This window comes from Cercospora beticola, chromosome 9 (genome assembly GCF_033473495.1).
Source record: "Cercospora beticola chromosome 9, complete sequence".
NCBI lineage: Eukaryota > Fungi > Ascomycota > Dothideomycetes > Mycosphaerellales > Mycosphaerellaceae > Cercospora > Cercospora beticola.
Window position 1 is genome coordinate 1,999,185 of NC_088943.1, and position 16,110 is coordinate 2,015,294.

The following is a 16,110-nucleotide window of genomic DNA, read 5'->3' on the forward strand; positions in this document are numbered from 1 at the left end:
TATAGATAAATTCTTCTAAGGATAGTTAGGTAGCGAGAGCGTAGCTATCTCGCTATAGGGGCGATAGCGCCTCGCTTTTGCCTTCTAATAGCTACTATACTACTCGACGTACTGCCTTACGTCGTTACTAACCTCCGGCTACTAGTACTTCCGCTTAACTAACTCTACCGTCTTATCCTTACTAAAATAGCTCGCTAGGATATCGTCGTAGTATATACGGATTACCTACGTCCGCAATACTAGGTCGTTCGGCAGGTATAGGGCCTCTTCCCGGTATATATAGCCGTCCTTAATAGTATATTTCTCGCTTACTATACCTTCGTATTCGGCCTGCTCGTATAGTACTTTTACTTTCGGATCGAGCTATACTAATATAGTAGTATACCTAACAATTATATCCGAGACGTTAGTATACGGCTGCTCTTACGTAGTAATAGCGCTAGCGACTCGCAGAGGTAGAGTAAAGCTAAACGGACGAACCGAACGGTTAGCCGCCTCTATAATATACCTACTATCGGGTAGCGCTACCCTACCGCTCTTAGCTACCGCCGTAACTACCTTTAGGGTATCTAACTAAGCCTAGTAAGTAGCTTTTATACGGGCAATAACTAGGCCGCTTACGGGTATAGTACTCTATACCTAGAGTTTCTACTATAGTAATAGTAGGAGGTTACTTATCTCCTTCGCCTCTCGTACGTAGTCGCTACGTCTAGATAGCGTATTAGCTAGGTTAAGCTTACTAGCTCGATAGCTAATAGTAAAATTAAAGAGGGTAAGGAATGTCGCCTACTTTACTTATCTACCCGTTAACTACTTAACGCCTATAAATCTCTTAAAGTTAGCGTAATTAATAAGTACCTTAACCTTATACGTAGCGCCTTCGAGGTATAGTCGCTACGCCTTAAATGCTTTAACTACCGCGAGTAGCTCCTTATCGTAAACCTTATAGTTATATTTAGCGTTAATTATCTTCCGTAAGAAGAAGGCAATTAGATACTATTCCGCTTCGAATAGTTAGCTTAGGATACCGGCTACTACGAAGTTAGAAGCGTCGGTTTCGACTCGTAGGTATAGCGTAGAGTTAAAGTATCTTAGTAGCAGTATAGTCTAAAATCGATTCTTTAGCTTATAGAATACCTGCTCCTTAGCTACTTCCTACTTAATTAGCTCTAGCTTCTTTCTATCCTTTATACCCTTTAATAGCGCTATTAAAAGTGCTATAACCCTCGAATATCCGAAGATAAATCGACGGTAGAAGTTCGCGAATCTAAGGAAGGATTAAACCTCTATTAGCGTAGTTAGAGTTAGCTATAAGGCGATTGCGGCTACCCTACTTAGATCTATCGCAACGCTACTAGTAGTTACTACGAATCTAAGGAAGTCGATCTTTTTCTAGAAGAACTTATACTTAGAACGCTATACGTAGAGTCTAAACTTGCGGAGCCTCTTAAGTATAGCGTATACGTCTCGTACGTATTCCTCGCGTATTCTACTATAGATTAGGATGTCGTCTAGGTATACTATATAGCTTATATCGACTAGCCCTACTAGCGTACGGTTAATATATACTTAGAACGTCGCTAGTACGTTCGTTAAGCCGAAGGGTATTACCTTATACTAGAAATAGCCGTAGCGCGTACGGAACGTAGTCTTCTAGCGGTTACTTAGCTTAATCCGAATATAGTAGTACGTATCGGCTAAGTCTAAGGACGTAAACTATACGGCTCCTATAAGCCTATCTAGCGTCTTACTAATTAGAGGTAGTAGATACCGGTTCTTAATAGTAATCTCGTTTAGCCTATAGTAGTCGATATATAACCGTAGCTTACTATTCTTCTTTAGTACGAACAGGATAGGCGCACTCGCCTCGCTATCGGAACGCTCGATCTAATCGTACTCGAGTCCTATCTTTAGGTACTCCTTAAGCTCGTCTAATTCTCGCCTCGACTAGTAATATAGTAGACGGAATAGTAGTATAGTTCTAGACTATAAGTTAATCGTATACTCTACGCTATTAACTAGCTTGCTTCTTATTTCCTCTATTAGATTAAGAATATCGTTAAAACGATAGAACTCCTTAGAGATAGGCTTAACCTTATCGCCTATCTTACTTAGGCTTACCGTAAACACTACTAGTACCTTCTAAAGATCCTTAAAGAACTTATAGGCTTCTCGGACTTCGAACTTACTAAAACGATCGTTACTATATAGCTATTTATCTATAGCGCTACTAGCTAGTACGCGCTAAGTACGTCGCTATAGATAGCCTAAGATTACGTTAGGAGTTAGTATATTATATATATAGAAGATACTACCCGTAGATCGCTCCTTACTACTAGAGTCTACGATCTATATACGTATATAGTACGTACTATAATAGTGCCCCAATTTACCTATAAAGGTAGTAACCGGCGGCAGGGCCGCATTCGGCCTTATTAGCAGGTTATACTATAGTATAAAGGCCCTTAATATTATATTAATATCTATAATATCGTCGAGAAGGAAAGCGGCTAGCTTGCTGCCTAACTACGTTTCGACTTCTCCTTCTATACGCGTCGCTAGTACGCTCTAAACCGGCAGAGGGTTATCGCTATCTAGTTTAGCGCCGGTAACTCGCGCGTTGTCTCTAGCGCCTTAGCTTTTTTCGCTCTAAACCGCTCCTTTGCTATAGTTACTCTACGAATAGCTAGCTTATTACTATCTTTCCTAGAGTTCGGGCAGTTAGGACTTATATAGCTAACCTCGTTATATACGAAGCACGTAGGTCGCTAACTCTTACCCTTACCTCTACCTCTGCGTTTACCCTTCGGCTTGCCGCTATAAGTATCGCGTTAGCTACTAGTCGAACCGGAGGCTCCTTTATAAGGAGCGTCGCTATCGGCACGCTTGCGCTTAGCCTACTTATTCTCGGTATTGCTATAATACGGCTTACGAGGTATAGCCTTCTTAGCTTATTCGAGGCGCCTTACTAGGGCGACAAGGTCGGTATACTTATTAGGGACGATATAGTTCTTAATAATATCCTTATATAGCGATAGCTTTAGTTTTGCGAGGAACTAGCGTACTAGCTACGCCTTAGTATAATTACCTAACTAAGACTTTAGGTTACTAAGGTCTATTACGAACTGTCGCACGCTCTAGCTCTTACTCTAGCGTATATTCTCGTATTCTATAGTTACGAGAAGTATACGGTTCGCTTAATCTCCGACGATATCGTATAGGAATTAATAGAACCGAGACTAGGTATATTCTATAGGTAGAACGCCTAGGTATTTATTATACTATACCTCTTGCGCTTCGCCTACGAGGTATATAATACCCGTAATTACCTTCTAGTAATCCGTCGGAAACCTCTTTAGTATAGCTATAAAGTTTATCTCGAGAGTATAGATAAATTCGCGTACCTCCTTTATAGTCTTACTTTTAAAGGGCTTAGGCGTATATAGCTTAATAGACTCGTATAAGCTATACTCGTCGCTTTCGGAACGTACGCCGCTCGTATAACTTGCGGACGCGTCGCCTTGCTAAGGTATTAGCTGTCCGAGGCCTAGCGCTATCGCGCTTAGCTATACTAGCAATTTAATTATCTATACTTCTCTTAGTAAGCGTTCGTTCTTAGCCTTAAGGGTATAGATCTCTAGCTGTTCGCGTAACGTATTATTTTTAGCTTAGAGGCGCCTACGTATTATATACGCGTTACTAGCGTCGTCGACATTATCTATATCCTCGTCCTATTCCTCTTTAGCTTATACTATTCCGGATTCTAATATCTCTTCGATATAGCCTAATAGCTATCTGTCGTTCGGTACGTCGTCGTCGCGATTAGTCCGCTAGGCGGATGCGTTTCGCGTAAGTATAATAGGCCTTAATAGATCGCTACTCTCGATAAGATAGAAGAATTATAATTATAAGGAGTAGAATATAGCAATATATTAAGCGCCCCTAGACTCCCCGTCTAGAGATATTAAGAATAATTCTTGCCTCGTTAGTTTATATACGTTCTGCGTGCTCTTATCCTGCGCTAAGTATAAGCGGTACTAGCCGTTATGCCTTAACGCCTAACAAGCTACGCCTCTCGAGCTATATACCTCTAGCTCTTATAGTATTAGAAAGTATAGTCTAGTTAGATATTCTAAGAGACACTTTAGAGATTAGAGTTAGGTAATATAGGTTATATAATACTAGGTTATATAACCTAGCTAATACCTATCTTAGAAGTAAGATATAACCTATAACTAACTAATATAATTAACTCGGTTAGTTCCTACTTATTGTCTCTACTTCTACTATATTACACCTATCCGACGAATGCCTACGACGATATAAATTAACTATTTTTAGAATTTCTTAAATTTAGTAGAATTAGAAGTATAGTATATACTTTACTTCTATTTCTAGTAGCTAATTATACTTTATAGACTCTATAGAGTCTCTAGATAGCTCTAATACTAAGTATTTATATATAGCCTACTATAAATAATCGATTTTAAGCCTCTATAAAATTCTTTTCTATTTATTTTATTCTTAAATATATATAGAGTATATAGTCTATACTTATACTATAATCTAGCTTATTATAGATATATATAACTATAGTTAGTCTTTAATCTATAGTTCTTCTACTCTATTACTCTAGAAGTATAAATAGAGTAAACTTAATAACTTATTACTCTATATTAATTATTTTATAGAATATAGAATACTTATAGCTTAGTATTATTTCTAGACTAAAAATATATAGTCTAAAGTATACTATAAGCTTCTAAAACTCTAGTTTCTCTATAGTATTAAAGTAGAACTCTCTAATAAGAATTATTAGAACTAAAACTTTATCTCTTATTATTAGATCTAATATAGACTCTTATTACTAGATACTATATAGATCCTCTATTTACTCTATATACTAGCCCTATTTCAAGTTTTATGTTTATACGATAAGGTTTGCGCGAGTTATAAGGGTGCGAATTTCCGGAAAACTGTAGGTTTACGCGGGTCTGTGGGTCACGCGGGGCCCACTTCTAACTCCCGAACGACCCCTCTCGCGGAAGCAGGATGTGGCTTCCCTCTTTCTTTCTTTTCTGTTACTGGCTGCAATGACACCAATGTCTGGACGAGATGGCGAACAGCATTCCGTTGAGACCACAGGGCACGACACAGAAGTGCCAAGCGCTACTAATAATGCAGGGCAGCTTGTGCGATCCACGACCACACCAGTCCGGCATTTTCTAATAGCGGCTAAGCGGCTAGGGAACAGCATGGAATGGCATGCCGAAGGCTGGGCCGTAACCGCATGGCACTGTTCTACGTCCAAAGGCTTGGGCATCGACCAGGTACGACGACGGCACCAATATCAAGATATCTCCATGCAGCTAACTACCAATTAATCAAAGCGGCCGCTTGGACATAGCTTGCCTACAATGACTGGCCTTGCCGGCATACTTTAGTGTTTCGATCGCTTACGAACATCGATGCCCCCACGTGGACAACAGGGCATACTTTCAGCCTGTACTTCTTCACGGCTTGCCCACAGAGGTTATGTCTGTGGCCAATGCTGTCGTCGTGAGTTCAATAATGTCTCGCAGTTTCCGGAGCCCTCACCCTTCGAGGCCTAAGACAGTGGCTATCAATGCTTTATATCTGAGACGTTTTCGGAACACCGATTCTCAACGGGTACGCAGCCTGGTCGTCCGACATACACAATGTTTGTAGCGACGCGAGCGTCATGCCTTTCAACTCCCAGAGGACATCAGCAACCACCAGCGCGTGCGTACACTCCTCTGAGCTACAAGTACGTGCGACATCAAACAGTGTTCATGTCTGCATTCGTCTGCGAAGGTCGAGAACCTGCCACGGCTGGAGGGTGAATCCCCTGTCGAAGAAACTCCGCTGCTTCAGAGCCTCGATCGAGTACACTCTAGAGACTGCGCTCTAATTGAGGGTCGCACTGCTGTCCACATCGTCCGAAAAGGCATTGACGCAAAGGTCGTGGTCGAACACGATTTCTCGCCGCACAATTGACCACTCGACAACCTCTTTTATCCTCCCGCCTTCGTTGACTGTCTTGTTGCTGCAATGCCAACAATCGCCTTGAGTGTTTATGCCATGTGTTTCTGCAAGGTGACGGCAAACGCTCTGCTGCTGGATCTTCGATACTGGGAGGCTGTTCGTGTGGTCATCCGTCAACACCTCAGGAAAACGACGGTCCGGCCCTTCACTTGCACTGCATCGAGTATATGGACTGAGGTCCGAGGATGTAGCATCGACGTCGCGGACATCCACAGCGTCGAGGTATCTTTTTGAACGAAGCCACTTGCACAGCCGATCAATTCCAAAGTACTCCGCTTCCCCAAGGAGTGCATGATACTGTGCAAAGTCGTGCCCCTTCGTAGTATCGTAGAATAATGGTAGCACACCGGTCCGCAGGTATCGAAGGATATGTCCGAATAGTTCGCCGTCACAATCGATGAAAAAGGAGCCATCGTCCAGAGCGCTCCCCGATCTCCCTGCAAATAGCGCTTCGAAGAACGTGCTATGTCCCAGCCAGCTACTTGGATCGGTAAAAAATGAGGAACTCGTTGTCCTCAATCGGACATATGCAACGTTCTGTGACTTCCAGCTGTTAGCATGCTCGCTTCCCAACCTCGTCTTCTCGAAGCAAGTTAAGGACGCATCGGTGTCTGAACTCTTCACGTTGTCTATAGATTTCGTAATAGTGTCTTGCATGGACGTGCTTTTTTTCTGACTCGTGCTTTGGTTCAGATCAACAATGGAGAAGGAACTTGCGGCTCGACTGTCATCGACAATGTGCAACAAATATATGGACATTGGTCACTAGCTGTTGAAAATGGTACAATTACCGCCCTAACTGCAATTGGCTAATGCATTTAGATACGTGCCTCATGATGAGCCGGCTTGTGGATGAGAAGCAGCCGCCACTTGTGTCACTTTTGCATCACACACGCACTGCCATGCTGCCGAGGCTGCTCACAATGTCGAAACTGTGCATGCTCCACAGGCTGTACCAATTCATTGAGGGGCCCCACGCACCTGTCCTATGCACTTGGTTCACGGAAATGCCGCAGAAGATGGAGCCGTAAACGAGAGCAACAGAACTAGGAGAGTGATCGATATCTGCGAGGCGTGGGAGCATCCCCTTTTGATAAGTTGCCACTCTTTGTTCAGCTTTGATTCACCATGAACTTTTGGCACGAAGCGGGAACTGTAGCACAGGTGGTGCATAACATTATTTCATTGGAAATGGGTCCCATCCAAATGCGTCGAGCAGCCTGTCTTCGGGCCGGCAAATGTTTTTGATGCGACGACATGCAGCTGCAACAGACGCCAATCACGAATTGTTGTCTGCAGACATGGAAAGTTCTAGCACTTGTCGATGCTGCAACCTGCCCACCTTGCTATGTCGTATGACTAGAGCGAGAATATGAGCATGCCAGGCCAATCAATTCTAGGCAGAGGCTTTCCGACCAATTAGCAAAATGACAGACATCCACGTAGGCAGAGGCAGACGACACCGACAGTCCGTCCGCAGTCAAGCATCGTGAGCCCTTGCTCAACATGAAGTCCACACACGATCCGATGGGTCCCCAGGTTATGGCCATGCAGTTCACTTGCGTGACGTTGAACGGCGGACCAGTGGATGCATGAGGGCATGCAGCCAGGAGGCACATCATGCGTAAAGACATGCAAGAATTACGTTCCAAGGCAAGCTGGAAGATGCGCCTGCGCCTCGGTCGCTTTGGCACCATTGGAGCTCGTAAGCGATACATCAGACATCTCCGCGGACTCGTACCAGTGACTACACTCCCGTAGCGAAGAGCCATGTGGTCTCTCTTGCAAAGCTGCGGAGCTTCTTTCTGGCCATGCGTCTTGAAGGAGTCGGTGCTTCGCCGTCTGACTCTCTTGCCGTGCGTGGGCTCCACTCTGTTATCCATTTGTTAAGCGTGTGTAGGGCGATGTAAGGCGACTGCTCCGTGGCCACACTTCTGTATCCGCTCTTTTGAGCATAGATGTGCTATTGAGATCCGATAATAGCATTCTGAGCCCGAAACTGGTCTTTCACTCACCGACCTTTTACACATTGCAGCTTTACGCGGACTCTGGCTTGACATTGGAACTTGACTGTAGTATACTCTCCATCTGTCCTGCTAAGCATAGCATTCAGATTACATGACGATGCGACCCGTCAACTTGCGGTCATTTCCCAGCCCGATCAGTCCAGCCCGCTCCTCAACCCAATCATTTGAGCTTCGCGCACTTGTCACTAAGTGTCAAAATGTCTGCATCACTCGTTAGTAGCCACTCTGTCCACAGCATAAGATGGGTCCGTTCACGTACCATTACCATGGGAGAAGTAGCGATTAATACAAGCGACGCATGTCTGTAGATCTGGTTGGACAATTTTACAGGTGCACGTCTTCCATTTGATGTGCTGGAAAACGTTTCCTGTGAAAGATGTAATGTTAGCCACTAGGGCTGTGTCATGAAGCGATTGCGGACGATACCACTGGTTTTTGTAGCTTTTTTACAGCTTATCGCCTTGTGCACTACGTTCCAACATTGAGGCACGTCTTTACAACCCATGATGTCGCTCTCGTCGATGTCAGTGCCAGCGCTGACGAGGAGGGCGCTGCAGAGAGCTGAGTGGAAGATGGTGGTGAATTGCATGATGATTGATTTTGTTGACAGCTTTCCGATGATCTTGTTGCTAGGATGGAGATTGTTGTTGTTGATTTGATCGATCAACGTCGACGAACCTCTTCCATTATATATTCTTCAGCTCCTCCGCTGTCCTCGCTTTTGTCCTTGTTCTTGCAAGTTGGAAGCACTAGGGCTACACGGTCATCCTACCAGGCCAAAATGATGAACTCGCAATCTCGAAGTCTTGCAGAGTTCTACTTGGGCAGTTAATGGACTGGATTGCATGTTTTCCTCTTTGGGAGAACAGAACACATCTTGCTGCTGCCGGGTTGTTGGCACGAAAACTGGATCATATGCCTGTCTGCCTATTGCTCCTTCTGTAACGATGTGCGGACGTTGTAGGTCCGCTGTTCTCTGCACTGCGACAATGGTACAATCTTCGACCGGAGTTGCAAAATTAGTCCAATAGGGCTCAAACGTCGTATATTCCCAGAAGATGTACCTAGAGAGACGGCTTATATAGATAGACTTAGGCTCTATCATACGAAGCGCTAACTGCCGGAGGGCTGGGTCGACTTGCAAACCCTAGGATTGACGAGGATACAACGATAGCCTAGGATTAAAACTTGTAGTTTACCAATGTTTGACGTGATGTTGGGACGGGTCAGACTCTGCATTTGTATTTTTGTAGCTGATTAAACCGTCTTGACCCCTTCACTTAGGGCTCGCAATGCAAGGACCCTGTGTGCTGGCATGCTCATCCAACGTGGACAGTATATTGTAACCCGAATGACCCGAGGTAACATTCATGATTTGGGTTGACGTCGGCCTTTTAGCTACGGTCAATTTGACATTTTGTTCTCCGTTTCGAGACGTCTAATGTGCAACAAAGCTGGCACCAGATGTTTCTGCGCGGTGTTCGTCCCGACAGTCTTGCATTATTTACGAGAGATACAAATTACTGTTCTCGCTATCGGGATGACTTCCGCAGAATCAATCAGAGTGACAGCTACGACTAGGACAGACTTTGGAAGGCGTTTCAAACTGCTTACAAGACGTTGGTTGGCAGCTGACTGACGCATCCGGAGAGGACCGGCTTCGACAAGACGACACATTGCATTTTCCTCTTCCAAAGACGCAGACTTGGCGGGTTCACTTCCCCTTCCAACTGAGTTGCCACGAAAAAGCACCTCATTTACTGTAGCATCGCTGTTGCCTGAAGAGAAAGCATGCTGCCATGCTGATGATTGACGGTAGGAGGTCGAATATGACGACGGCATTTGATTGAGGTCAGGAGGGTGAGTGCTTCGGTCTATCAAATGTGACATGAGAGCGATGCCCACAACATGATGACCGCCCAACCACTGGATGGAAATGGTATCAATGGAAAGTCGTTCAGCCTCAAAGAGATACATTAGAATTATGCTATACAGCTTCTTCCAAACAGTCACAAACGACCCTTATATCGAAGCCCCAGTGTTTTCTTTCCTCAATCTCCTCCCCATCCCCTCATCAATACTCTGGCCCAGAAGCGGCACCTTGATGAACGCAATCAGATTTGCCTCCGCAACCGCATCGAAGAATAATCCTATGCCCTGATAGAAAGAACAAGTTCCGGGTCCCACGCCATAAGGTGCAATGCTCTGGAACGTGAACCCTGTGCAATCTGGATTCGCATCACAGATGGGGAAACAATCGTCCACCGAGTTGGGCGCAGGACCTGCACCGAGAGGAATCCCACCGCGGACACTGACTCCGAGGGAAGTGGAAGTACAGAGAAGGACGTAAAGTGCGCCGAGGTTGTCCGTTACGGTGACGTTGACGTTGACGTTTAGCAGAGCGCCATCGCGGAAGCAGTAGCCTACTTCTGTGGGGAGTGTTGATTGTGAAGAGGTGGTTGCTGATGGGTTTCGGTAGCCCGGTGGGAGAAGAGCGGATGAGGTCGTGGTTGCTGGGGATTCGTAGCCTGGGGGAAGGATTACAGTGGCGAGAGTCGTGGACGACGAGGAAATGGATGTACTCGTCGACGAGGGTAATGGTGGATAGATGGGTGGAAGTACAGTACTCGAGCCGACAGGCGCAGAGTTTGATACTGAGCTTGCTCTAGCACTACTCGAAGGTAGTGGCGTGACTGTGACGGGGATCACTGATTGCGAAGGAGTGATAGCAGGTGAGTTCGAATAGCCCGGCCGTAAGATTGTTGAAGAAGCACCCGATGGCGTAGGAGCCGGAGTCGAGAAGCAATACGGTCTAGTGCTTCCATTTGTTGGAATCCAGCCGCATGCCGGTAGTGTAGCAGATGTTGCAGCTGGACATGCACTGTTCAAAACGGTACGTGTGATGACAATTGAACCTGCGAGTCTGTCAGTGGTATTCTTGGGCTTTGATCGAAACTCTACCTACTCGACGTTTGAAAGATACTGAGTAGGGCGAAGCCTAGAGCTGTCAGTGAGAAGGATGGTGCCATATTGATGATATTTGCTCGATGTCCAGATGTTCTACAAGAGCCATTTGCTCTGCTTCCAGTGGGAGACCTTTTTGTAGTATTCCTTGGCTATGCTTCTCATGAGGCTAATCTCCGAAGTCATTCCAATATATAGCAGCCATAACAAGATGGCCATTGTGCCACAAACATTAATGGTTCTCCTGCGCTTGGCGTGAGCCTGATGATATATCGTACATTCCACGGATGTGGAAAGCCGACTTGCACCAAACAAACCAATCATCAGAACCGAGCCAGTCTCAGATCTTCACGTGGTGAACGAGACAAAGCAGTGGGCAGTAGTATCGTCATGATCAACATGCTGACTGGAAACTCAACCGGGCGGTGGGCAGGGGGAAGTAAGCTCGGATTGGGCTGGATGTGCCAATGTTGACTCTGCGACTAGGTCTCAATTTCCTTGAGCGTTGAAGCGTAACTTAGTGTTCTCGTCCAAAGCTGTGAAATTGTGTTTACAGGACTTCCATTCTGAATTCCAGCAGTTCGGGCCAGGGATGTCTCACATGCGTCGACCCACACTCTTGGCAAGGATCACGTTCCTCAGCTCTCATACTTCTGCATTGTGCATATAGAAGCTGAACATCTATTGCACAGTCAGCTCTTCCTAGACAAATAAACTCATCTTCAACTTTTCCGACAACCTTGAAACTTTCAGATGCCGAACAGAAGGGATGTTAACAGAGATTGATCAATCAAGAAAGCTTTCATCATACTCGCATTGACTGTAGATCTAGATCCTTCTCGCGGAGAGCAGCCACGCTGGAACACACTATCTTGGTTCTGAGGCCGATCGTTCCCTCGTACAGTTGACTGGATTGTGCAACGGAATTTGCCTACTGCATTTCCCGCCTCATTTTCGTTGGCTCCTTCGGCTCACCCTGATAGTTCGTCTTCCGCATCCAACCCTCCAAGGTCTCGATAGCCAGTGGTGGATGAATCGTGCCTTCCGGCCAGCCACTCCCACGATTGTCCCTCCACATGCTCCACCAAGCACTGAAGGTCTTTCGAAACGTGAATGTTGCATCGTCGTCATCAGCTGCTTTGCCCACAGGGAGCTTCTGGTCCACAGGAAACTTTGCAGCTGCACCTTCAAACCACTTCTCTTGAGGTATCGAAACGAATCGAGCTTTCTTGCCAGTCACTCTTCGGAAAGTCTCTACGATCTCAGGAAATGTAATGTGAAACGCTCCTGCGGCAACCCAGCGACCAGCAGCTTCGGAAGGGTGCTCGAATATCCATGCTGCAGTTGCACCATAGTTGTCCAATGCCTGGAGCGGTATAACGCTATCCTCGTTCACGGGGGCTGCGAAAACATACTCATCGGCCATCTGCCTGGGAAGGAAAGTACTGCCCAACATCTCTGCATAAGGCCCGCCGTACAGGATCGACCAAGGAAGTTTCTTCGCATCCTGCTGATAGAGCCAATCTGCAACATTTGCCTTGACCAGGTTGTGGCTGTTCCGAAACTCTTCTGCGTAGCCGAATTGATCGCGATATCGATTCATGGCACCACTATAGACGAAGAGCTTCAAGCCGCTCTGGGCTGCGATCTCGTAGGCACGGAAAGACCAGAAGTACTCATCGCCCTCGCGTGTGGAGAATGAGTTTATGATGAAGTAGCAGGCGTCTTGGCCACGGAATGCTGTTCGAAGTCCATTGTCTGTATCATAGCTCGCCTCGATGACCGTGACGTTAGGCAATGCAGCTATGGCCTCCGCCTCTGCTGAAGATGGGTTGCGAGTTGGGACTGTGACCTTGTGTTTCCCTGTGGCAGAGAGAGCTGCAGAGAGCATAGAGTCAGCACGATACTGTATATGCAGACACAATCACAGTCTGAATATTACGTACCTCGAACGATGGGACCAGCTTGAGCACCAGTCCCTCCAAAAACCACAATCTTTCCAAGCGACATCTTTATCCACAGCTTTTCCGATATTGTCTTTCACCCAGGTATTTATGTGTTTGTAAACTGCCGCTCCTGCCCCGCAGTCTAGGTCATGATTACTGAACCTTAGACAGCCGAAAGTCTAAACTTTGAACATGTAAGACTGTTTACTTATTATCGGGTCAATAAAGAAGTGATTTTCTCCGGCACATGCAATTGAATCAGCTCATACGGCCGCATACTATCCTCACCTTCTCCCTAGCCCAACTGCGTCTTCGTAAGTCGGCAATTCATCCTCTATACCCATGCCCTCATCTTCATCAGCCGCCGGCGGTGGGCCTACAGGCTCGCCTTGTGCATTGGTCACGAATGGTCCACTCTCGTGCACAAGTAAAGGTATGCTTCTCGTCGCACCGATAACTTGTTTCCCGATCAAGAGATCAATTTGGATACGGATCTCGTATCTGCGACTGGTATACGTTGAAAGAGAGGGCGGGACATCGTAAATTGGCACAGTCTGGATCATCTTGGGTGTGATGAACGCATGAGGCTGATCAGTGGGCAGTAATTTCGCAACAGATGGCGTCCGTGCATGTTCCGGAGCTGATGAACGAGAGGGACCGGGTTCCATATCGAGCTCGGCCATTCGCTTGGCCAGCATGGCTTTTTCGGCTCGGCTTCTATCATCACTGTCCATATGGTCGGGGTCCAAATGCTCCTGCAAGCTGTCCGGGGACTGTCGACTTTGTGCAGCTCCATCCGGAGAAGAGTTAGGCCCAGCCACTTGTTCCTCTTCTCTCCTCAAGAATCGACCGAGATATGCCGGTGCCTTGCCTTTACCTGATCTTCTCTCTTCGCTCGAAGTGCTTGATTCTAAGGCACGATTCTCAGACCCTTTCTCTATAGGCATGGCGTGAAATGGACCTTCTGGTTCAACACTCCTGATCTCCACCTCTCGGGTTGTCCTCCTTTCGGATTGCTCGTCTCGCCCTCGTTGTTGATTCGAGCTGGGAGGCACAGTAGACATTATGGTAACCAGGTGAACCTTACAAGTCTTGAGCGATATATCTGGCAACTCCGCGATAGTACAACGATCCCACTGCGGATAAATGCTGACCTGAAAACTGAGCTCGCTCAGAGCATTCTGGTCATGTAATGCAATGATCGAAGGTATTCCGGATACGTGAAGTCGTCCGGTAAAAGTCGGTGTATATTCCTCTTTATACAACCAATTGCCGTACATGAATTTGATTGCGCCTTTTGTATCATCACGCGCTTTGTGATCGAGTAGACTCCGAGAACGCACTGTGAAATCGTGGAAGAATGCATCTGTTCCTTGTACTGTTTGCCATGTGGGTGGTAAGTAGCTGATCCTCTGAGAAGCATTGCGAGGCGTCCCCCCTTCGGTATTTCCGGGAGACTTCACAATTATAGACAAGAGATAGCCGACCTCAACTTCGTCAGGTTTCGGATATTTATGCAGGACTGCTGCCGGCGGCAGTCTTTCGCGACTTTGAGGTGCAGCTCTAGGTTCTTGAAGTTGCCATTCACTGGGGACAGCTTCATCGTAGCCAGGAGGCATGTCGAGCTGCTCATGCTGAGTGGGAAGCCTGTGTCTCGAAATTGAACCAGACACCCGGGGTGAAAGCGGAGACGCGATCGAGTCTGCAAATTCTGGGAAGCTGATTGAGAATGATGAAGACATGGTGTCGCCCTTCGAAAGTCGAACCGGAGCATCGTGAAGGTACACCCTCTGGTCGCAGAGAACACGATCTCCTCTGTAGCCACTAAACATGGAAGAATTCGCCAGCCCCCGATCGTGGCGTCTATTGTCTCGGAGGGCTTCTTTCAATATAACACTGACTACCAGAGGGCCACAGAACTCTGTTTCTCCATCTTTGGGGTTAAAAGTGACCGTGGCAGAGCCAGTAATGATGTCGCTCGGACCATGGTATGTAGCGCTTTCGCGATCTAGCTGCAATGTCGATTCGAGATAGCTCAAGCCGGATTCAGAGGGCATACTTAGTTCTGCTGGGTTGTTTCGAACGTTACCCGAAGCACGGAAGTGAGCTGCCCGCGGTAAATAGTGGATCGCAGCTGAATATGCAGCCAAGCACGGAATGTTGCTGCGCCATGTGAAGGATTCCCTTGGCGGTCCGCCCAGACTGTTCGTGGGAGCTTGTTCAACTAGCGCTGTTTACAACTTCAGTCCAAGTTCAAGAAATCAAGCGTGAGGATGCAGTCAATGCCTCATACTGAATCGTATAAAATTGGCAGAATCTGGTGCAAACGGTCCCAAGACGATCTGTCTGCCTAGTCGCAAGTCGAGATGAGCAGAAAGAATTTGCATGTCTTGTAGAGCATTAAGTGCAGACAGAACAACGTCTCTTGCGGTTTCGCTCGCATCTTTCCAGTCTCCATACCTTACGGAGTGTAGAACACTGGCATTGTTGGCTGCCAGTCAGTGAAACAAGCAGGCAGTCTTCACAGCATGCAGAACAGACTCGGCCCATCTTGCATTGCCTCTAGCGTCCGTGAACGATGCCGACTAGAGCATATATGAGAAGCAGCCCTCAGCTCTCGAACGAGAAGATACAAGAGGCTGACAACGAAGCACAATGTCCTCCTACTGGCGCAATCAGATTCCACCATACGGCAGTCCTGCCGGAGACTTCAATAGCGAAGTCGACGCGCGCGATCGTTTTTGGCGGCAAAGCATCATCAACCGATATGGAGGTGATGCACGAAATCCAGCTGTAGGTGCCCCTCCTGTGTACCTGATTCTGGTGGTATCTCTTCATTGACCTCATGTGGACTTCGTAGGCTGTGTACGGCTATAACACCGGCCAAGATCTCGCAGGTATGCGGCAAGCATGGATGAATATGCAAGATCCGAGGTTCGCTGCGATGCAGGAGCCCAGGCATGGAGGTTGGTATTGAGAGGTATTTCTTTACTCCCCAAGTCGACATCCGGATGTTTTTTTGGAGTAGGCAGCTAGTCAGCCGTATAGTGCCCAGTCTTTTGTCGTAAGGTTCGGACTTTCCACGTGGATTTTGCGTTCGTGATGTT

At 46.7% G+C, this 16,110-nt stretch overlaps 3 protein-coding genes across 3 annotated transcripts; all 3 read right to left on the bottom strand.

Moving 5' to 3' along the window:
- Positions 1 to 10,115: 10,115 nt before the first annotated feature.
- On the bottom strand, positions 10,116 to 11,122 carry RHO25_012985 (uncharacterized protein; the record flags this gene model as incomplete). Its single annotated transcript, XM_023604262.1, has 2 exons — positions 10,116 to 11,008; positions 11,059 to 11,122. The coding sequence occupies 2 exons, from the start codon at positions 11,120 to 11,122 to the stop codon at positions 10,116 to 10,118; spliced, it is 957 nt and encodes a 318-aa protein (XP_023450183.1).
- Positions 11,123 to 11,988: 866 nt separating this feature from the next.
- On the bottom strand, positions 11,989 to 13,067 carry RHO25_012986 (uncharacterized protein; the record flags this gene model as incomplete). The annotated part of the gene is made up of 2 exons (XM_023604263.1): positions 11,989 to 12,935; positions 13,004 to 13,067. The coding sequence occupies 2 exons, from the start codon at positions 13,065 to 13,067 to the stop codon at positions 11,989 to 11,991; spliced, it is 1,011 nt and encodes a 336-aa protein (XP_023449964.1).
- A 220-nt stretch (positions 13,068 to 13,287) lies between these two features.
- On the bottom strand, positions 13,288 to 15,060 carry RHO25_012987 (uncharacterized protein; the record flags this gene model as incomplete). Its single annotated transcript, XM_023604264.1, has 1 exon — positions 13,288 to 15,060. One exon carries the CDS (start codon positions 15,058 to 15,060, stop codon positions 13,288 to 13,290), a length of 1,773 nt encoding a protein of 590 aa, XP_023449963.1.
- Positions 15,061 to 16,110: the final 1,050 nt, after the last annotated feature.